The 25267-nt window shown below is 33.9% G+C and overlaps 1 protein-coding gene across 2 annotated transcripts in view; it reads right to left on the bottom strand.

Annotated features, from left to right (window-relative positions):
- The window catches only part of ChAT (Choline acetyltransferase), a 177477-nt gene that overhangs the window by 86186 nt on the left and 66024 nt on the right, over positions 1-25267 (bottom strand). For both annotated transcript variants that reach the window (XM_069111113.1, XM_069111115.1), the window contains exon 3: positions 5834-6025. In XM_069111113.1, coding sequence (XP_068967214.1) covers positions 5834-6025 — 192 coding nt within the window. The remainder of the gene's footprint in view (positions 1-5833; positions 6026-25267) is intronic.

Below are 25267 nucleotides of genomic sequence, written 5' to 3'. Positions count from 1 at the left end.
ACTAAAAAATACTTTCTATGAAGTTATATATTTCGAATGCTAAAAAAATTTTTTATGCCAACTGTTCGAGCAAGAAATCCAACAGACAGAATGCTCGATATTTGTTCCTAACGAGGAATTATTATCGAGAAGGCGAAATCGACGTTTCCAAGGAATAAGTAGGTCGACTATCATAATTCCCGATTATATATATAGATATCTTTAGCCGATATCACTTAAACTCGGAGCATTTGACCTTTCAACCGTCTCAGAATGAATAATTAATAAAAAGTTTTAAAGGATCTTTGAAAGGACTAACTTTTAAACCCGAACAGAATCTGTAAGATACGTCAAAATAAGATGATATTAATTAGAACGCGCGAATTATTATTATACTTACAAAGATTTTCAAATGGTCGTTACAGTTTTTTTTTTTTTTTTTAATATAACAACTTCTGTCGAATTTGGCATTTCAAAATAAATAGATACCATGTGTTCAATATTATGCATTTTTTAATTTCAGCTAACCTGTATATAATATCTATATCTATATACAGGGTGGTTTAAAGATCAATCGCCACGATTTTTCAGGTTAGATCAATAATAGTCGAACAAAAAGAATATTTCGAACAAAAGTTAATCAATTTTTGATCGACTACAAATTTGTAATGTTAAGAACTTAAAAAAGATCGTACTACAACGAGAAATTAAAGCCTTCTCCACTTTTTTAATGGAACAACACATTTTTTTTTACACCATCCGATTCATTTTTAATTCTCCTTAAAAAGGTATTAACGCGCTTGGTTCAAAACGTGATTAGTTTAAAAAATATTTTAGCTTTAATGTTGTAAAATTAATCGTGTGAAAGACAAGGAAAGATAGCGTAACACTTTTTTTTGTATGTTTTCCTTGTTTTTTATACGACAAGTTTTACAACATTGAAGTTAAAACATCTTTTAAACTAATCATGTTTGGTCCAAGTTGTCCAAGTACCTTGATACCTTTTTGTAGAGAATTAAAAAATGCATTGTCCCTTTTAAAAAATAGAGGCGACGTTGACTTTTCAGCGAACTAAGCTTTTCAGCTTTTTTGAAATTTATGATATTGCAATTTGTAGTCGATTAAAAGCTGATTAACTTTTGTCCGAAACATTTTGTTGTCCGACTATCAGACGTGCGTGCAAAATCGCGGCAACTGATTTTTAAATCATCTGGTGCATACAGGGTGTCCTGAAAATAGTAATACAACAGTCCCGGTGGCGATTTGTGAAAAGATAAGCCGGAAAAAGGAATAATATTTTTTCATTTAAAGCTTTATTTTTGAAAAAAAGAGTTCGAATATTCGACACGAAACGATGTATTAATTGGGAGTTTCGAGCTATGAAACTCCTGCTTCTGCTTGTTTTCTGTTTGTGTTGTGTTATTAAGCATGGACATTCCCACGATATGCTTCCTGTTACTTTCTTTTGTTCAATCTGTATAATTTGTTGCTGTTTAATCTGTATAGTTTCATAAATAAGCCAAGCGTAGTACTTTTTAAGAATCCTTTGATTAACGTAACAAGCGTCCAAAATGTTGACCGTGTTGCTGCATATAAAGCTGTACACCCTTTGAGCTAAATTATTATAACTTTTCATACTGAATTACGCGTATTTTTTAAATCTTTGAGAGCCAAAACGATATTTACATTCAATTCTTCAACACTGTTATTATTCTTGGAGTACACTTTGGATTTAGTAATACAAACACAAGCAGAAACACAAATTTCATATCTCAAAACTTGCAGCTAATACACGTCATTTTTTTCGAAAATGAAGTCTTAAGCAGAAAAATATTATTCCTTTTTTTTCAAATTATTTTTCCATGTACAATCATCACTCGACTGATTCTACCACGATTTTAGAGACAGCCTGTATATATGATTAGGTTGTCCGAAAAGTGTCTTTCTTTTACAGACACGTCTTTTACAATGATGCACCTTTATGCAAACATGAAACCTAATCTGTCGAACGTTGTGATCTTTATTTTGATAGAAAAAAATGGATCATATGTATTTCGATAAAATAATATAAAACGGAAAATGTTGTGCATGCATTATTTCCTTATAAAAAAAAGAAACTTTTCGGACGACCTAATACATAAATATTGATAACAAATTATATCTACTAAAGGCAGTTTGAAACAGCAATTTCTAACGTTTATTTCATTTTAACATTACCATGTTCGTGGCATTAATGTTCTCCGTATGGTTCTGTTCCATGACACGATGTTTAGCTGAATAACAAATGACAATCGTTATCGTAAGGCAAACGCAACGGTTAATTTATCACCGATGTTCATAGGAGTCTCCTACAAAGAACTGTCTGCAAATGCTACTTTGCTCGTTCAATTCATTTTGCATTAAGGATAATCAGGTTGATGTGATGAAAACGTAGTGATGTTTCAGGCATTTTAGAATTCGCAATATGAACAACGTGAGAAAAACTTGCAACATAGATTTACGGATCATTTGTTTTGAAGTGAACGAGAATTACTCTACTTCGGTAGCTACGTAATACGTAAGTACGTACATTTGTCCCGTTTCATTGTAGTTTGATAAATTAGATAGGAAAAATATAATTATCCTGAAATCTTTGATAATTATAATAGCGTATTCATCTTTCATTATTATGAATAATTTATTAATGAAATTTTAATTTAAAAAATAAATGATCTAATCTAATAAAAATTCAAATGTCCAATAATTTAAAAAGGAACTAAAAATTTTCTATTGTATTCAAACGTATATCTATCATTTAGTAATTTTCGTTTGTTACTTTGCAAAATATAGCACAATTATCGTAATATACTTAAAACTAACCATAAATTGAATTGACAATTTTAAGTATCTATATATATACAGTTTTATATTGAAAATATTGTTTGTAAGTCCCTTTGCATTTATCTAAATGCCATTATTCAGTTAATATTTCTTTTAAAATAAATTCAAATCCGCTTGAGTCGATATATTTTCATTCGCATGAACGTGACAGAACTATTTGAACGTAATTGAAAACATTTATAGTTATCAAAATAACCGATATAACGGATGTACATCGGAAAAGTGAGGTATCCTCGTGAGACGGTGTGGATTGAAACATATCTTTTATACTCTGAATATTCAACGAGACAGTCATGTAAGCTTTACGTTGTGTCGTTTGAAGATTTTTGAGAATGGCAGATTGATATTTACTTTTTGCATCTATAAGAAGCAACTCCCACTAAATATCACGTAAACGCCATGTGCAACGATCGATGATAAAAAAGAAATATATTTATCTCGCAAAAATAGTTTAAATGTGCTTATGGTAAAATTTTTAAAATTGTGGTATTAAGTTATCCTTTAAAAATTTCAAAATAGGTACTTTTTCACTTAAATAAGATTTATTATTTTTCATGATAAAGATGGTTTAATTTTTTCGGTATTTGCAATATTGAAATTTATTATCGTAGAAAGAAATTGCTGCTTGGTAAAATTTTAGCTCCAATACGAATACAATTGTTAAAATATTATATGACAAATTTTTGGGGTTACTCCCATCCGTTCTGTTTTAAATGACTTTCGTTTAAAAAAGCTTGTTTTGTATACGAACAATATTTTTCAATATTTTATCAAGATAAAGATATATATATGCAATGTATCTATAGTTTGAAGGCTTATGTATGCATTACAATCGCTATATCGCCGATTATTTTAGTAAAATATAATCACCACTTATCTTACCACAAAATATCCACCTCTTAACATTATATTCTTCGCGAACCTTTCGTTTAAAAGCGTTGTATACATGTATAATGTATCAAAGTTTTAAAAATATTATTAATTTGTTCCTATAGCGACTTTAAGCATATTTTATTCCCACATAAATATTATACAGAATGTCTCTGAAATCATGGTACAAGCGGTTGGATGGTGATTCTACATGTAAAAATAAGTTGAAAAAAAAGAATGACACTTTTTTCTTTGAAGCTATGTTTTCGAGAAATATGAATTTGAAGATCCGTCAGGTACCCGTGTGCTAATTCTAAGTTTCGAGGTATCCCATTTTTCTTTCAGCTCGTGCTGATGATAATTTTATTAGACGAGCAGAGCTATGCATGCAGCAACGCGATATATTTAACACTTGTTACGTTAATAGAAAGATTTTTAAAAAGTAATACTCTTATCCTTATTCATAAAATCATTCTAAATGTGGACAATGTGAAAGTCAGATAACAGTAATGATAGGAAGCAAATCGTGACATTGTCCATGTACATAAATATTAACACGAGGGGAAAGAAAAGTCGGATATCTCGAAACTTACAATTGGTACACAGTCATTCGACCGATCTTCAATCGCATTTTTCTCGAAAAAGGAGTCTTAAACAAAAAAATGTTATTCTTCTTTTTCGACTCATTTTTGCACGTGGAATCACTACCCGGCCGCTTGTACTATGCTTTCTAAGACACCATGTATATTAATCTTACCGAACATGTAGATCTCCTATTCATCATTCTATAAAACTTCCAATGTATTTGGTTCATGATAATTCATGATCAATACCTATATTCATTTTCTAAACTGTATCCAAGATTTCAATTCTCCTATTTATTAACGGAGTATGCATAAGCTTTCATTTATCGTATATATTCGGCTATAAATGTACAAGATGGTATAAGATCTAAAATTAGACAAAATAATTCAGGCAAACATTATTTGCGTTGCGGTCTCTATGATTTTGCTACTATATTGTTGTTTTATTTGAACACAGTATTTCTAAAAAAAACCTTTCAAAAAGTGAACAAATTTCGGCGTTAAGAAAGAAATATTAGAAATTTTCAATCTCAGACCCGGTCAAAAAGAATGATGCGACATCATTTAAATTTCGCAACGGAGACACTCTATCATTCACCAAGAATAAAAGCAAGTGATGTTTATGATTCTTTTTTAGACTAACTGCTTATGTGGGTTTAAGCTTCTTTGGGAATGTAAACAGATAGTCTTGAAGTACAAACGTATTTTTTTTATTTCAATTCTTCCTATTATTTGTTGTATACTGTACGAGTCTTGTGATGACCTTTGCTAACGTAACATATTATTGACGTACAGTATAGCATCTGCCACAGTCATCAGAATGTTGAGGAATTTTCTCAAAATTAGATATTTTACGCCAGGATCGAACCTGTTTTTGAAAGAGACACAACGAACACTATATTTGGAGAAAAATGTGAATATTTGAATAATAAAATGAAAATAAGAGGAATAATGAAGAATCTGAAGACTATATTTACATCCCAAAAAGGTCTAGTCCCAATAGTAACTAATATTTAGTCTAGAAAAAATTCATGAGAATTACATCTTTTTATTGTTGCCACACGAGAATCCTGAACCTTAAGGCCGATACAAATGAGCGTCGCAACATCTTCTAATCATTTATCGGTGTAGTAAAACAACAAAAGTTGAGAACAGACGAGTTAGAAAATACTTATTTCAACATCTTTTGCGTTTCTAATATCAAATGCAAAAATTACCCAGATATTTTCAACTTTGTATAGTACAGGCAATACATTTTAATAACTGTATTGCGTGCAACATAATAATGCAAGGAACAATTGTTTTGAGCAGTGTAGCATGTATCTGGAATACGTTCTCGTTCGAAAAGTTCGCCTCTACTTTAAATATTTTATGTTGGTCTTCGAAGTTATCCTTGCTTCATATGTTAACTTTAAAATTCAACTGCATTCCATATAGGTCGCAACAAGGAACGAACAGTTGCAATAATAATACGAATTCTGTGCCATCATAAGGTACGAAAAGTGGCAAAATTCGCTTACCCAGTTGGACACCTTTTGCCGACGTTCCAAAAGACGTTGTTGCAGCTTCGGTCCAGGTCCAGAAAGGAATGCTTTCACCAGGCTCCTGGTCTTCGGCAGATGATTCGGAGCGATTACCTCGACCTGGGTCAAATATTTCTGCAAGGTTGACTCCAAATCCGGGACCGGAAGATTCGGTAGAGTGGCTTCCTTCTGTAATGTGAGAACAAGGAAATTGGTGATTATCGTGATAAAAATCGCCGATAAAAGTCAATTGTTATGTTAATTCATGGGAAAGGGGAAACGGAGCGGAAGGAATGGTCGATTTATTCGCTCAAAATGGCTCACGGCTGATTTACAACGTTGTTTAAAGGTTAATCGCAGAGGTCCTGACATTTATCACTGTAGCAGAATGTTTGCAACGATCGTTGTTGAAAATGTTTAAACAGAACAAACATGAAGAGCTTCGTGCTCGATAAGTTAAAGGGCACACTTATCAGCCGGTCGAGGTCATTTTATACTATTTATCGCTAGAAATATCAGAATATCACGCGCATGAATCGCTGGAGGAACGAAATCTTTACGTTTTACGAATATATACAGAAATACGGTGCTGTGAATATTTATAGAGGGTGATCCAAAAATTAGTCCTCACGATCTTTCAGGCGTTTCTGATAGTCGGACAAAAAAATGTTCCGAGCAAAAGTTTATCAATTTTCAATCGATCACAAATTGCAATATTGCGAATTTCAGAAGAAGTTTTGCTTCAATGAAAAATCATGGTTTCAGTCAAAGTCATCTCTGATAAATCACTGATCATGTCTAGATATTTCAAGTGAAATCGTTTTGTTTTAAATAGTTTTGCATGGCGAGTTATTGCCTTTCATAACCGAAATAGAATACAGAAAGGCAATTTTTCAACGAGACAATGTTCCTATTCATACAGTTGCCACTACAATAAAGTGATTTCAAGATTTCGAAATAGAATTATTATCCATCTGATCGAGAACCTGTGAAGAATTTATCAAGAAAAACTTATGATCAGGAGAAGCCACCTATAGAACATATCGTGAAACTTGAAAAAAGAATAAAATCCACGTGAGCGGATTTTCGAAACGAAACCTTAAATAAGTCAGTTGATAGTGTACTTAACAGACTGATAAAAGTGATGAAAAATAAAGGGAAACCCAATAAATATTAAACGCAAAGGTAACAAAATTAACGTCGAGTCTATATTTTTTCACAACCAAAAACATAATTTTAAGAGAAAATTCATTTTTTTCCAGTCTTTTAGAGGAAAAAGCTTTTGTTTGTTGTATCTCTAGTTTTATGGTATGTTATGTTATAATACGAAATATATAATATAAAATTATAATTATTATAATATACAAGATTTTGTCAATTTTTGTTTGAATATTATAAAAAATCTATAGATGGGGTTCATTTTATAATTACTCGCGGTACGTTACAATGTTTCTGCTCACCTGACTTTAAGGGCTGCCTATATTTTTCCGTTAAAATTGCGTCTAAAATCGCTGTGATTTTCAAACGTCCTGTTTTCCTCTATGTTCCTTCTATATATTATATTATATATATACTATATTATATTATATTATATATATTATATTATATTATATTATATTATATATATTCCTTCTATATATGTTCCTTCTATATTCCATCTGTGTTTCAGTCAAGAGACATAAATTGCAAGCTACCTGCATACGTTTACTGGTAGCTCATCACGGTCTTTAAAAGTTGCCTATTTTAGAAACCTAATTGATCATTTCAAAATACAGCAATCTATAAAAGATAAAAAATAAGATCTACTATCTAAAGGATATGCTTGAACTTTGTATTTCAATCCAATTTATTAATAATTGCAGCATAAGAATGACCCGATTAATGCTTGTTACAAATGTCATTCAACAGTATAATATTACAAAATTTTACATAAATATAATTTTACATATAATAAGTACAAACTTCAATTAAAATATTAGGTTGTCCGAAACGTTTCTTTCGTTCCATAAGGTGATAATTGATAGACAACAATTTCTGTTTTATATTATTTTATTGAATTACGTATGATCCATTTCGTTCTATTTCTATTATTATGTTCGTGCATAATTCAATAAACTAATATAAAACAAAAAACACTGTGCGTCTATTATTTCCTTATAAAACGAAAGAAACATTTCGGACAACCTAATATTACATAAATATAATATTTCCTATGACGGTTATAAATAAAATACACTGGTCGTCAAAAAGAATGTGAACGAGAACTGAATTGAATTCAAAATTCGACGGATGATCGGTAAACGTTAGTGGAAGCAAAGTGGATCGATCGGTCGGGTTTCAACAAGTTCAGGGGTGCATCGTGCACAGAGAAGAGCCTTCCAACATGCGATTCGTTGGCCTTTACGATGTCACGGCGATTGTAAAATAAAGAATCAATCGAGAAACGAAGCGTGTCTATGGGAGTAAGGGCCCTTAAGGCCGGCACGGTTCGTTGATCAGAATCCCCTTTTGCCTCGGCCTAACAAGACCGAGTCTGCGAACCGAACGCAACTCGACCCTTCCTTCTTCGTTGCGAAATGTTTCCGGCAAGTGGAGCCAGGGAGGAACAGGGACAGTTACAGCCTCTCCTCTCTTTTTCGCCACGCTTGTTCGAGTATTTAGTTTCATTAACCAGCGTGCTTCGACCTATGCTCGAGGACAGCCAACAACGTTGTGGAATCAACACGCGTCGCTTGACTCATGACCAACAACGAGGAAGCGGGATGCTAGTGATTTATGTGACAACCGGTGTGTCGAGTGACACGCTTTCTACGCGTGTTTCGCGTTGATGTATGGCTGATCGTTGAACACGTAATAACGTGTACGATCCGCGGAAGAGTTTGTTTTAGTTTCGGCTAATTTAGCTTGGTCTTGTTCCGGTTTAAAGGAAAGTTTTAAGATCTTCGTCGAGTCATCTCTTGGGTAGAAATTATTATAATTACGAAGCTGAAAATTAAACAGAGCAACTCAGTTTCAATTTATTATATATATACTCTGGAACATACCGGCACAATCTGTTCATTAAGTACGATCATTAATTGCTTCGAAGCATAGCTACGATTACGTAAATCCAACAAATGCAACTGATTTGTAATGTTGAAATAGTTCGGAGGTCATATTATGGAGATAATCACTTTCAGTTATAAAGTCTGTACGTAAACTCGATGAACCTTCTTTGTAATTATTAAAAAATATATTCTTTTTACAAAATAAGTAAGGAATTAACTAAGCGTCACAAATTTATTGCTATTGCACCATTTCAAAATTTATAAGATATTTCTGAGATATTATATTTCCGAGCAGCGAGTCGTGCAAACGTACGATTGAATTTGCTCATTCGCTTGTGAATTTCGGTTGTTTGAACAACAAATCATAGGTAAGTGAGAAAATTAGTGATCTTTTACCGTTCAATAACGAATATATATTTGTACATGTATATATGCACGTAATGTATTGGTATATCGCTAATGAAAAAATTTAGTTATCACATCTGTTTTCCTCTTTAAAAAATTGCAAAATAAAGTTCAAGTAAAAATATAAAAATCAAAAGTACGCTAGCTATTTTATTGTTTTTCCTTTCCGTCTTGTTATATTCACTGCATGATATCCGAAAAAGAATTCCTGAAAAATTTCTGATTTGTCTTACAAAGAAGAATACACACATACATATAAATAAGGCAGATGTTTTCTGCACACATTTACGTTTCATCTTTTTACTTTCGTCTCTTGAAGTAAAATTGACTGTAAAAATAGTAATAATATATTTAACTTCAACGATCGTCAGAAAGAATACTTCGTCCATCGTGCATTTAACATAACGTCCTTTGCATTTTGTGATGTTGAGTGTCATTTTATAGCAACCTTATAATTTATAAAATATACCCATTAAGACATGATATTTTTCATAAATTTACATTTTGACATTGATAGGTTAGCAAGTTTGCACTTACTATTTGACAAAATTAATAGTCCAACAATTTCCGACAACAGAGTATAAAATTAAAAATAAGGTACGATCAAGTTGGTATAAAACTTTCTATCATCTCAAATAATTCTGAATTATTATCAGTCAATGTCAGTGGATTCATTCTGATTTAAGATTCACCTACAGCTCTTTATCATAATCATTATAATATAATAACTTATATTGTGAATATATGGCAAAAAAATCGGCAAATTTAGCCACCAATAAAATTATATATTAAATCCATTCTTCTTAATAAAACGGATTATCTTCTCTCATTTTTCATTTTCATTTTACGTTCGGTTTCACCGCTGTACCACGTGATTGAAACATAGAAACATCGATAAAATTCTTTCAGATTTCAAACAGCCAAAAAGCTAAAAAATTAACCTACACAGAGTGAGATATCATGTTTGTCTATGCTTATCAAGTTTACCTTAACCAGCGCGCAGCTGTTTCGTTTTTAACTAATCGATTCGCTTACGAAACACTCGCTTAGTATCACCGTTTGATACTTTGCGAACGATCGAATCAGTGTCACTTAAAGCTCGACGCAAAGCCGAGAAAACGATGATTAAATTTCGATCGTTCGTTGACGATCGAACGACATCAGTCGAACTCTACGGGAATTGGGAAACGAGTGTCGTATACGTTATTCCGCTCACGAAACGAATCCGGAGAATGCCGGTAACGAGTTCGATTATCTCGGTTGCCATGAGTCAGTTTTGTCCCGAAGCCGGTCCCTCGGTGTTGCGGGCCAGCCCGTCCGCTTCGTACGAGCCTCGAAACGTAACGGGTGTCTGGATTCCCAGGAGGTTTTCTACCCCCTTTTCAAGGCTCATTGCTATGCACCGCTCGAAACTCTGCTAACGACCTTTGCACGCCGAGAGCCCCAACATCCAGCCGACTTTTCGATCCGGAACGAGCTTATCGAGCCGCGCGATTGCGTGGATTTGAAATATTCGATACCGTAGCCTGGATTTTGTTCGATCCCAGCGGCTTATTTTCAAAACGACTTAAATCCTAGTTTAAAAAAGAACAAGGAGAGGAGAAATAAAAGCGGCAGTGGGCAGGAAGGTTCTTCGTGTGTGATTTCGCGTATGTACGAGGTTTGATAAGACGATATTAAAATTAGAAAAATTAGAAAATAGTATTTTAATCCTTCGTCGGTTAAGAGGCAAACGAATACCAAAATATTGTCACATTATTTTTTAGCAACTGAGTATCGTCGCGGTTGCATCGATAACTTGCGCTTTATAAAAGTGACAATGTCGTTTGGTCGTTTCAGTTTTCTAAGCTGTCTATTTTTTTTACTTTTTCTTTATGAATTTATATAATGTGGTTAATCTGAAGGAGCATCGAAGTTTGAAAGCGTATTTTTAGTGAAATGAATAGACAGATTTTTGTATATTCGATAAGTTAGTTTGGAGTTGTTTGAATCAAGAGATAATTCGACAAGTCTAGACGAGGCTCTATCGAGTTGTACGACCGGATACGAGCACGATACAGCTTGTTTTCGCAATTAGCAAGTAGCGTCGTGTGGCGAGCAACGTGTGATCACGTTTACAGGACGGTTGATGTTGCAATGAAACAGCGCTAGGGAGAAAGAGCGAGAAATTGGAGGGCAGTGGGAAAGGAAGGGTAATTATTTCGAATTCAGTGCGTTCGAATGAAAGGCGCATCCGATTGATTATTATCGAATCGAGCAAACGAGGTCTGCTTGATCGAGGCCATTCAGGCATTCTCGTCGGGACGAGGATGTACAGCGTACTATGTTGGTCGTACATCTCATCGATAATTGTGACGCGAGAATTTTACTTGTATAATTAAATGATGCCATGTCTCGGGAAAGTCGAGCGTTCCATGCCGCGTAACATCCAAGTTTCAATATCTGATGTAATTTAAATTATGGATATTCTTAATAATAATAAAATATGAATAATATATAAATTAATACAAAATAATAAACGTGATAAATAAATTATGATAAAATGATAAATTATGAACTCTTTACATAATAAATTAATAATAAATTGAGGTATAATATAATATGACAAAAACATAATAAATTAATAATAAAATATAAATTCCTTATGAATGCATCTTATTGAGTATGAATTAATCGAATGTTCGTACTTCTCATAATTCTTCCAATCTAACATAAACATAATTGAACCTCGGTAACTCGAATTTCAAAGATTTTGAATTATCGAAATTTTTTAAGTAAAGAAGGTTTAACAAACGAATATTCCATATATATACGAAGCTTCGTACAAAGGCACAACTACGTTCACCTTTTCAGAGTGTTAGTTTTTTAATCTCTTAGGTAGGTCTAATGACTCATTCGCCCACCGTTTGGACTAAGTGATCTTTTTCATTTGTCTTGCTTCACACTTCTTTTGCTCTCATAACGTTTTATAACAGTGTTAACAAAATGCAGACAGAATGTATAGTCTTTGTTTTTGATACGCCAGTGTTAGGTATCAATTGCTTCTTTTTGTTAATATAAATATACCATTGTTAGATGCTCTTTTTAACATGCCGATTTGTATCCTTAGAATTCTTTAGAATCTTCAACCTCAAAATGTAGCTTGAAAATATAAAGCGAAGAGCAATTTGAAAAACACTATCGCGCTATGAGTGTGGAAATTGTGACGTGGGTCTATGTCGTACCGTGCTTTAAAATATATCACACTCGATTGTATTATTAATTATTAAAGTAAATTATTAAAGTTAAAAGTATATGCATCATATCTTTAAAAAAAATGATAATTTAGTTATCAAAAACTTCGTTCCAATGTGTTTGCATAGGGAACAGCATTATCCGTTACATATTGCAGTGCTGTATCATTTACGAGTAATTCTCAAACTCTGCTGTACAAAGAAACAGCTCCGTACAAAATTCAGCCGTACCTAAGAGGTTAATCTTCCTCTCCGAAGTCGTTTTATTCGACGTACATAGATGCGAAAGTTAGAGGCGCAGGAGACAATGATAATTACGCGTTCGATTAACGAAAAACGATTAGCTTACATGGATATGCACGTGGTCGAAAGGCGTAGAACTAGAGATAGGGCTTATGTCATTTTACGTTATTCGAGATAATCCTAACGGTTGAAAGAAAGGATACAATATCGAACGATTAGTTTCTTACATCTTGTAACACATAACATAACTTCGACCCGTACAGCTCTGGTTGCTCTAAATTCGAGTTACAGAAATAAAACAACGCATCTGGACACGTGGAAAATAATTCGAGTTAAAGTAACTTTTTCCACTTCCAGAATGTCTTCACAGCGGAAGGGAATGAACAAGAACGTAGAGGTTTTCGAGCTACAGAGCTTCTCTATACTATATAACGTAATACGTTATTACGTAATACTATATAACATAATACTATATAACGTAATTCGTTGTAATGTAGTACTATATAACATAATACTATATAACGTAATACGTTGTAACGTTATACTATGTATCGTAATACGTTATAACGTTATACTATATACCATAATGCGTTACAACGTAATACTATATAATGTAATACGTTATAACGCTATACTATATAACGTAATACGTTATAACGTAATATTATATAATATAATACTATATAACGTAATTCGTTGTAACGTAATACTATATAGCATAATACTATATAATGTAATTATAATGTAACGTTATACTATAGAACGTAATACGTTATAACATAATACTATATAACGTAATTCGTTGTAACGTAATACTATATAACGTAATGCTATATAACGTAATACTATATAACGTAATACGTTACAACGTAGTACTATATAATATAATACGTTATAACGTAATAGTACATAACGTTATACTATATAACGTAATACGTTATAACGTAATATTATATAATGTTATACTATATAACTATATAACTGTAAACATCTACTTTTATATACATTTACTTGTACAACATAAAATTTCTCTTTGGTGTCCTTCAGTTGCACATATCTTTTTCCAACTGCAAAGCATCTCGAATCAAAGAAATGGAAAAATAAATCTTTTCCAAATATTTTGGTATTCTAAATCGCAATAATATCCGACGGTTATACACGGAAATGTTCGCAAAAGATATTTCGATTACAAGGACACACACTTGTGTCGTGCAATCGCAATAAACGATCAAGTCTCACGGCATATAGGATAGAAGGTAGAAGCTTCGTCGAGGATTCCATGTATTTCCTCTGAGCGGAAATTTTACGTACGCTCAATTTCCTTGCACTTCCCTTCGTTGTGTCGTCGCGTGGACGCGCGCCGGATAATATGTACCTTCCATCACGAGTGGCACCTTGCGATCCTTCCCTCTGTGCCGTAATTCCCTGCGGACCTCTATTCTATGCAAACAGGGCCAGGCGGGATGCAAAGGAAAATCGACAGCGGGAGATGGGGAGATTCAAATCGAGATTCGTAGAAACGGTAAAACGTTAAAAGTATTGTGTAGCTCAATGTTTCGCAACGCCTTTTCGAATCGCCATTCCTCTTCATGACAGCTAAATAACCTTTGTCTCTGTATTCTTTATATAAAAAACATTTTCAACGTGGTAAATAAAATGTATTGGAAAGGAAAAATATTAAACATACGGTAGAGCCTCCTTTATTTAGATACCTCAATATTCGAACTTTTATTACCTGGATAATAATATTATATTATATTAGTAATTGCCGGTATATTATAATATTTAGTATTTAAGAAATTCCGGAATAATGTTTCCCAGTAACGGATGCGTTTTCCCGTTTTAGCCATTTTAGATATTTTATCAGTGTTCATATATAATGTATTCTTTGTTTCATTCGATTTAACAATGAACTCTGGTCAACAAAATACGACAGAATTAAACGAGTTTAAAGTGATGCAACTGCAGCAGAATTAGCGAAAATAGACGGTGTTGGAAAAGCCACGGTTGCAGATATTAAAAAACAAAAACATGGTACTGAAAATTATTCATTTCTTTGATCCTGGTGACGGTAAGAAATTCTTAAACATACAATTTTTTTATATTTACACAAATAGATACAGCAAATGAAAGTGGTAACGGAGAAGTGCTCGAAAAAGAGCTTCGATGATTCGAAATAAAAAAGAATGTAACTCTACTGTTACTTGCATTGAAAGAATTATATGACTTAGCAGTCAAAAAGATACAGGCTGCATAAATATTTAAAGGAACTTTCAGTTAATCTTAAACTATACTCGAACAAGTGAAATTTCATGTCGGAAAAGTGATTGTCCTATTATCGGAAAATTCCATTATCAAAACAGTTTTGTCTATTAGTTCATATAAGGCATCTTCTTTACTGAATTAAGCATTTCGGAATCTGATTTTAACTGAATACGTAATAACTATGGTGTATAAATTTATAGTAACTATACTGTATAGTATAGTTTTAATGCTAATTAATAAATACTAATTAAATTTTAATATACTACTAATCAGTTATGGAAACATTGGATAATAGAAATTTGTTGGATAATAATCAAACAATTGGAATCGTAGCTGCGTTTCATATGAAAAATACCAATTTGTCGCAAGCCATTACATAAGCGCCTTTCAATTATTGTTTACTTGGTCTTCTAACTCGTCTTCACAATACGTAACGATAAAATAATCCTAAACTTTTTTTCATAAATTCAGTTTTGAATTACTGAATTGGAAAAGGATAGATCAATTAAAATGTTTCCGGGGCGCAAAGGCTTAATATTTCGCATCGTGGCCGATATTATTCCCGCTATTTCTCGAAACTGTCTTCGCAGAGCAAAGCTCCAGTGATACAGAACGTGTCTGACATAAAGAAATGCAATCGCCATTGTGTCATTCTGTCTATCTATACATTTCACGTCAAAGCAAAATCCTAGTATAAACACTCCCTTGCATTATCACCAGATTTAATCCTGATTCACGATTAAAATATATGTATCTTGCGAATTGTACATCTTAAAAATCGCTCTAAATCTTTTTGTTATATCTTGGGCTAATGTCAGTAAAAATCAAAATTTAAAAAATCAGTTTGTAGTACAAGTGGAACTTAATAAAAAGAGGGGAATAAATTTTATGGGAAACGAAAAATTGTCTACAAACGGGAATGGTGCTTATAATGCTTGCAAATTTAAAAGAATGGAACAGGCAATTTTCGACACAACTAAAAATGGTACATCGTGGTTTTTCTACAAATACAATCCTTCTTCCTATGAATTTTTACTATGATAGTGCGGAAGGTAGGAAATTCTGTGATGCATTTGGATTATTGTGTGCTATTATTATTATTATTATGTTATATTATCGCACATTTGAGATCTTATAATAATAAAAAAAATCCAATTTCGAAAATAATTTTAAGTCACAGAAGCTTTCTTCTTCTGCTAAAAAGTTCGGTGTTTAGCAATGTTACAGTGTTGTCTACAAGAAGTTTTCAATCATCAATTTCTTACCTACCTAATCACCCATTATATAACCTTATAAAAATTATTTTTTAGATATGTTGAAGAAATCAACATTTTGAGCAATTTTTTTCTATACATGTAACTGCCGCTCGGCCTTTATTTGCGAGATAGTCGCCAAAATTTGTCGGTACCACTACGTTAAATTCTTGTAAAAAATTCATCTCAGTATTGGTTACCAGCCGCCGTGAGGCCTCACGTACACACATACTGCCGCATAATTATATGCATAATTAGACGCCCAATTATAGGCTGAACTCACTGCAATGATACCGACAGTCTTTTGCGAATATTTTGGAAACCAAGGTCGAGTGGTGGTGACATACATAGGTTGTATCACGTAAACGTTGCCATGATTCTTTGGGTACTTCTGATAGTCTGACAGAAAAATGTTTTAAATATAAGTTAATCAGTGTTTGGTGGACTACGAGTTGTATAAACAAAATTTCCTGCAAGTTATTTTTATAGGATTTTATAAGATACGAAGGTCTCCTTGATGTTTTTCAATGACACAATATTTTTGTCTTTATATTATCGTAGATCACCAGTAGATCTTTTTCTATGGGCTCGTCTACAGTCTGAGGTCTATAGTCTGAGTCAATTCAAAATATTGAACAGCCAAAGCAGCGAATCTGTACAGCGCGCATGGAATTTAATTCTCATTGTATTACAACGGCAACTGCTACAAACTTACTGCATAGGTCGCAATTACGTTTATGGAATCATTTGTAGTTTGTTGTAATTAAACATACAAAGGTAACATGAAGTTACGCCTCTTCCTGTACGTTATTCGTGTCTATAAAATAAACCTCAGCATATAGTCGACAGTCACTTTAAGACCACTTTAAGGCTACAGTATACTAGGTCGTTGAACTCCTCTTGATATCAGCTACGACAATATTGTGTCATTTAAAAATTTAGTATATTATGGAAGAAACAATTTCTTGGACATTTCTTACAGCTTCTAGCCGGCCAAACACCGATTAATTTTTATTTGCAGTATTTTTTTGTCAGGACATCAAAGATAGGTACACTCTGCTTTAAGACAAAGTACTTCAGTATAACGCCTCCGACAACGTATTCAAAAATCAAAAATCGAAAATCAAAAATGTTGGTTAAAGATGATAAATTAAAAAATTTAATAATCCTTGTTGTAATAATTATTTAATTTGATCCATTTTTTTCTGAGGAAAGCACGTTTGTATTTCCAATTTTCTCTTCAAAACTGGCCGTTACTAGCCAAAGAAAGAAACGGCAGAAAATCACCCTCAATTCATACTAAATAAGTGGTTGCCACGTCCTTTTCCTATTCGTATTACGATTCATGTTTATGGGAATATTTACAATACGTTGATTAAATTTTTCCAGTCACATACATCATACACACGTACTCACATCTCATAATAATCCAACAGAAAATTATGGAAAATCATCGGAAATCATCGATATCGATAGCTACCGAAACAATTACCACGAGCAAACTGTCGTGAGGAAATCGGTACGAAACAAAAAGAAAGAAATACAAGATAAAGAAGGAAGGAAGGGGAGCAGAAAATAATTACGAGAAAAAAATGAAGGAACAATAGCGAAACAAGGGAGAGGAGCAAGTGGAACGAAAAAGGGAGACGTGGATGGTGGGTAGTACAGTGACTATAAAGTATAAAGGAAGCCTAAGGGGGGTTGTTGCTGGCCTGACAGCGGTAAGGGGGCCTTGGGTGTTACTAATTGGAGGGGTGCCGAGGGGGAAACCTTGTTATCTCTTAATTGCTACGACCCTCCGCACTGTTTTGCATCGATAAGAAGAACCAGCCACTCCTCCCCGAACTTTTGTTTCATCTGACTGTATGTCTGTATCTGGCGGCACGATCGATCGATGGAAATTGCTTGTTGTTTGAAAATTGCGGTGACCCTTTGTACGGATAATCTCTCGTCTTCTTTTCTTTGACGCGTCACTCCACGATATTTGCATACCGATGTAACCCCTGTAACGAGTCATTCGAAGAGTTATTGAAAATTATTTCATTTTGCATTCTACCTCGACGTTCTCCCTTTTCCCTTCCTCTTTTTTTTTTTTTTTTTTTGTAAGTGTTTTTATCTCGTGTTGCTAAATTCACGTCCAATGAATTTACGAGCACGTCGACGTTGTTTGCATCCGAAATATTCTACCAGAAGATAAATCGCGCGTCGATATTTATCGCGAAACACAATTTTTATTTTTCAAATTTCGCGCGGCTCGGTGCGCTACCGCACGACGACGCGGAAAATACTGCTATTTCGTATGCTCTTATTTTAATATTTCACGCATTCTTCCAAGCAACGTGTATCGTACCATACAGGTTCGTCTTCGAAATTGTTTCTGATTCCGCTTTATAAATTTGAAATTAAAAATTGAGACGCTTCTCGAAAAAGCTTCCTGTTTATCGATCTATGGTATATATATACCAATATACAGGGTGGTTGGTAACTGGTGGTACAAGCGAAAATATAGAATAAAAAAATTTTTTTTTTAATTTTTCCATCGGGACAACGATCTACAGTGAGATCTGTTATAACGAGACGTGATAAAGTGCACGCGTGCCCAGCGAAAATTCAAAGTCGATTTTCTCGTAAACAAAGCCTCAAACGAAAAATTTTTATTCTATATTTTCGACTTCTTTTTTCGCGTAGAATCACCCCCTTTCCGCTTGTACCACCAGTTACCAACCACACTGTATATATAGCATTTCCTATAATATGACAAACAATATTTTCAAGAAAAGTTGGTACGTCTTGAATCATCTATAAATTACTAAAAATCACAAAAAATACTTCTTTTTATAAAAAATCTACTTCACTTTGTCTTTCTTAAATGGCACGATGTATTTTTGATTTCATGACATTGTAGCTGATGTCAAGACGAATTCAACGACCTAAATACCATGACTTTCGGATTGCCATAAGCTTAGAAATCTTGAGTTCATTGGTTTATAGGTCGTTCATACACGTTTATAGTAACGTTCGTGCTGTCAACATATTGCAATAGTAAAAATTACTGCTTCCTTCACCAGATTTATCTTCATTAGATTTTTTTACGGCAAAACAGCAAACTCTATAGAAGAGCTTCAAGATAAAATAAAACATGCATGCGGGGAAGTAGGTTCATTTTCTTTTACACATCAAACTTTAGTGAACAGAGCGGAACTTTGCGTCGTGAAATTGAAAAGTGTCGTGCAATTCAGACGTTAATTATAAGCACGATATATATAAATATTCACGGATAAGGAGTGCAATGTAAAATTCCATGTAAAAAGATTAAAGCAATTCCGTTGAATAAAAAGCACTTTGGTAATTTTTACTGTTGCAATTTCTTGACAGCACAAACGTTATTGCAAACGTCTGACCTAACACGCCCTACTAAACCAAATTTCACACGTTAACGACCAGTGAATCAATGAATTCAATACTTCTGAACTCATGGTCATATGGAAGTCATAGTATTTAGGTTGTTGAAATAGTTTTAACATCAGTTGTGATATCATAAAATCAAAAATACATCGTGCTATTTAAAAAAATTAAGACCTTGATTAGTTATAGAAGAAAGCATTTTTCTGTGATTTTAAGTATTGCATCTTGTAACTCAAGCAACATAATTTGTAGCTGATTGGAAGCAGATTAACTTTCGTTTATGACATTTTTTTGCTATGTAGTCGCAAGTGCTTCAAAAATTGCGCACACAATTTCGCAGTATACACTGTATACATATACAGGGCGTTTCGCTTAACTGGGAACGGTAGAATATGACACGAGGGATTAAAGCTGCTGAGGTTATTCGATGTGTAATCAGAGAAAACTCGTGGATAAATTGTAAGGCAGAAAATATATTTAAATATAAGTGTAATTATAAGTAAGAATACAATTTGAGCTGGTCTAGATCCGCACGCTAGCTGTGTTACCCAATAACTGAAAACCCCGAAGCCAACGTCGCCTGTCTACTGTTTATGGTCTGACTTCGTCTCAGTCTTTTGTCTACGCGCTGTCGATGGCTCCAGTGCTTGAGAAACTAAAAAGACCAGATGTAGAGTTTTCTTATAAGTGGTGACCACTTCAACAAAAGTTATCAAATGTTTAATTATCAATGTTTTAGGAGAAGTTGTTTGACTCGAAGGGAGACATCATGAAAATCATTCTTTTTTTTTTGCAGATCCAGTAGCAGGATGCGTAAATTGCAAACGATACAAGATATCAAAAAACAGTTCGAAATTTGAAACTTCTCCAACGATTCAACTATTCACGAAGAGACTACACTCGATACGTAGATATACAGGGCGTTTCGTTTAACTAGAAACGGCAAAATATCTCACGAGGGATCGAAGTTATAAAAAAATTTTCGAAAAAGGACATCATACGGTGGAAATTAGTTTTTGCAGTAATGGAAGAGATTTCAAGATCAACTTATTTTTTTACACTAATCGATCCATCTCGGTATTTCCTATAAAAAATGGTATTAACCTATTTATGTCGAAAAATTATTCGTTTGGCAGATATTTTAACTTTCATTTGACGCGTGAATGACAATGAAAGACGGAAGACACGTATACGTTGTAACGTATGAAAGACAAAGATAATCCGAGATGGATCGATTGATGTATTAAAAAATGTATGTCTTCTTTAAAAATAAAATTAACCTTGAACCCTGACCCCCACTACTAGATCTGCAAAAAAATAATTTCCACCGTATGATGTCCTCCTTCAATTAAGTCAGATATTCTAACATTTTCAGTTAAACGAAACATTCTGCATAGCTACGTGCCGAGTGTAGTTTCTAAGTGAACAATTGAGTTGTTAAAAAATTTTCGAATTACAAAGATTTCACATTTTGAACTGTTTTGTGATACCTTGTGTCCTATTGAGATATGTATAATTTTGTGTGCTAGACTAGATTGGTCGCGTAGTAGTGACACACGTATGTGAATATGAGTGTGTGGAAGTATGTGTGTGCGCGGCGTCTAAAAAAACAGATGAATGTAACTGTTCCGTTGGCTGTGTGGTATGGAAAATGGTGAGACATAGAGACTGCTGAGACGCGTGCAAATATATATCGACGAAGATCCTGGAAATCGTTTATTAAATAAATCTGAAACTATTTTATTACGAATTCTAAGTGTAACCTTAGTATTCCTATGCTCTTATTTCGGCAATTAAGATCCATAATTCTCAACATGTCCTTTACAATTTACAGGAACTTAAATAAAACCTGATACTCGGACACAATGCAATATTCTCTTTTTAAAGCAAAAAAGTAGCACTAACCAAAATTAATAAAATTCCTTGGTTGATCCACTGAACAACTGTGCAACGTTTCATTACAATCGACGTGTATCAACCATCGATGTTCCTTTCTAACTGTAAGTTAAATTCTACGCATAGACAAACTCGAAGATGGTATCCCGCTGGGTACAGCCATCCACATGTTAATTAATAATAAAGTTAAAAAAGATTACCGAATGTCCAGCTAGATAAATTGTAAAGTACAAATTAAATCATTAAAAAAAAAACAAAAATTTTTCACATAGAAGGAGCGAAAATGTTTTGTACTCGTTTTAGAAGAGGAATCCAGATATAGTAAAAAAGTGTTGGAAAAGAGAGAAAGAGAGAGAGAGAGGAAAAGGACAGAGTGTTCAATTTCTCTCGATGCCTAATCGGCTCGGGTCTTTGATATAATCGTGTCGGTCCTCGGGGAGCATTCTAGCTTACGCTTTAATAAAGTCTCCTCCTTCGCCTCCGAAGAGCGACCAAGGAGACGCTTCGAGGGAAAAAATAAATTTCCCCGCTGTTTTGGAAGCGACGAAGGGAGTTGGTTCTTGGTAGCTGTGAAAACTCGCGGCAATTTCTGGTATGGAATAACGATCAAAGTCGATTTACGCGGCCTCGAATATCATCGCTATTCTTCAAAAGGAATAATATTCTTTGTCTATCTACGCTGATAAATTCAGAAGGGACATTTCATTCGACTTCACCATCTTTAATCTTACTTCTTGCTATTTGATGTATCTTCTTAGCTTATTTCTTTCACATTTCTCACAATGTACAGAACGAAGATACGGAGATATTTAAAGATATCTAAATAAGATATCTAAAGATAGGTAAATATGAAGATATTTTCTTTACTACATATTTTTATCTCACTTTTATATTAAATAAGAAAAATATTTTACGGGAGCATCTTAAAACATTTCAGTACATTCATTTCCCTAAAATTTATCGTCTTAAAATCTTGAAATAATGTCAATTATGATTCATAAACAGGGCACCTCGTCGTATCGACTCGAAAAACGCCTCCACATCAATTTTAAATAATTAAGTAAACCAAAGATTTTCTTGATTATAATTTACTTCATTTCTATATTTGTCGCTTTTAACGTTCAATGTTTATACTCATGGCAAAAATAACTCAAACTTTGTAAATGTGTATTGCATTTGCCATAAAGTTTATACATATATGCAGGTATATATAACTTTAATCCTAATTGTAACCTATAAGCTCAAAAATTAATTCACATAAAAATGAGAATTTCCAAATATAGTGTAGGTACAGTAATCAACTTTATATGCAGAATATTTACACACAGATTGCCCATCGTAACGTTGTTGTCAAAAATTGATTTGATTAAGATGGAGAAATTATGTATTATAGACTTCTGTGGTATAACACAACGTTAGATTCCAAATAAAGAAGCGGGGCAGGTAGCTACGGTCACTAAAGCTCAGAGCTTGAAGATGACGCGTCGCGAGTTCGAATCTTCGGCATATAAGAATAAATTGTACAGCACGGAAACCAAAATTTCTCTAGAAATTAATGTTACAACAGGCAAGCGGCCAGCCCCCTCCCTTGCGTTTGTTGTGGGTATACTTTCTAGGAGTGCTTGGTTAAAGGTGCTTGGTATTAAGTACACGGGGGCCCGACGAGATCAACTCGCACTGGTCTACCGTCCCGCCCGTGGAGGTTTTAGCCGGTAAGAATCCGGCACTACCTTCTGCCCGCCGCCGCAAGGGTGGAAGAAGGTGTCTATGGAAGATTTCCTCCACGAAAAAAAAAAAAAAAAAAATAATTTTTTTTGCCCTATGCCTCCAGACTCAGGTATGGTGTGTTACGCAAACGACACATTGGTCTTGGCCGGAGGACGGACGCGGGTAACACGAGACGAAAAGATGGCCTCGCGGCTCTCCTACCAATCGTCAGGATGATCACCGTGGAGGTTTTGGCCGGTACGAATCCGACACTACCCGGCGCTCTCTTCCTGGAGGGCGCGGGGTACCTATGAAGGTTTCCTCCACGAAAAAAAACAGGATTCCAAATAACTAACGTTCCTAATTGGACGTTTAGTGGGACAATTAGAGAAAAATATCTAAGAATAGTCAATAAGTCGTCGATAAAGAGCCGTGCAAGCAATAAGCGTTAAGCCTCAGTTTATTCTCAGAATATTCTGCATCATCCATTCACCTGACCATAGGCATAGTTTTCTCACAATCTAGTCTTTGTAAATATTTTGAACAGTTTGAAATACGCTATAGTCTTGCAAAAACTATTTGAAATTTATTTATCCAAAACTGAAACCGTTTCTTAATCTAACAAAATTTGTATAATTATCTTGAAAATTTAGCAACGAAGGTCTGTAATCAGATTATAAAAGTCAATTTATAAAAGTCCATACAAACGGAGTAAAAAAATATATGTAAATATATGCGTTTTTAGGTTGTTAAAAAAGGTGTTCCTATTTCCTTCTCCTCAGTTTCAGTTAGAAAATGTTTATATTATTCGCCTCTTATGCGCTCGAAATATGTTTTATTATGAAACTACATCAGATTTTTTAATTTGAGATGTAGATGTGCACAGCATATAACACTATCTAAAGCATCGTCCGAAAATTGCTCGTCACATATAAACAGATCACATTTTGATCCGCTTCGCTTTCACTCGATGACTCTATTTCGAATTTCTTTCCGAAAAACGTGTTCCTAACTTCGTCCCCGGCCATCTACGTAGGGGCACGACATTAGGCACAAAGCCGTTTTTTAATATAATTGCCAGTTCTGACTGATAAATGACAGGACGAGATGACCACTTCGCAATATGAAAATAGAAGTAACATACTATGCATCGCCAAAACTAAATGCTAGAATTACGTACTTTAGACGCTGAAATACGACTTCAAATATTAAGAATTAAGGAGCAATCAATAATAGAGATTAATCAGTGGACGAGATTTAGCTTACTTACCCTATATTGCGAAAAAGACGAAGATTTCTCCGAGAAACGATCGTTAGGTTACCCAACAGATAACAGAAAGGTGAGAGAAGTTTTCAAATTTCCTTAACTTTTGCAGATTTTTCAAACGACCAAATACAGCGGAGTCTCGATTATCCTAGTCCCGTTTAACCGAAGTTTCGTATTATACGAGGTGCTTTGAACTTTGCCATAACTTCATTTTTTTTCAAAAATTTAACTTTTAACGCTACTACGAAAATGTAAATAGAGAGGTACTGTGAAAACAGTTGATCAAGCTTTCAACTGATTAAATAATTAATTCAACTTAAATACACGCGCAACATTACATTATCAAAATGTTTTCTAAGATTTTATTCTATGCTTTGTACGGTTTATTCCGGTTTTCTACGATTTATGAACGCTAATAGACCTATTTGTATTATCCACGTTTTCGATTATCCGAGGTAGGTCCGCATCATCAAAGTTATACCGAACTAATAAATTCAGTCGCCCAACTTCGACTTCGAGCGGTGCATAACAATAAGCCTTAACTCGAGGGAATTCCTTAGCAACCAACAAACTGCAAGTTCTTTTAAACATTGTTTGTCGTGTCGTGTCATACGTCTGATAGAAATAACGTCGCGCTCATAGCGGATGGCGAAATCCCCGAAGCAAAGGGAGGGTCGGTATTTTCAGCGGAACGCAAACACCGGCAAACC

Source organism: Bombus flavifrons, chromosome 4 (genome assembly GCF_040668555.2).
Source record: "Bombus flavifrons isolate JBK064 chromosome 4, iyBomFlav1_principal, whole genome shotgun sequence".
NCBI lineage: Eukaryota > Metazoa > Arthropoda > Insecta > Hymenoptera > Apidae > Bombus > Bombus flavifrons.
The sequence above is the reverse complement of the archived record's forward strand: the minus strand, read 5'-3'. Positions and strand labels throughout refer to the sequence as shown.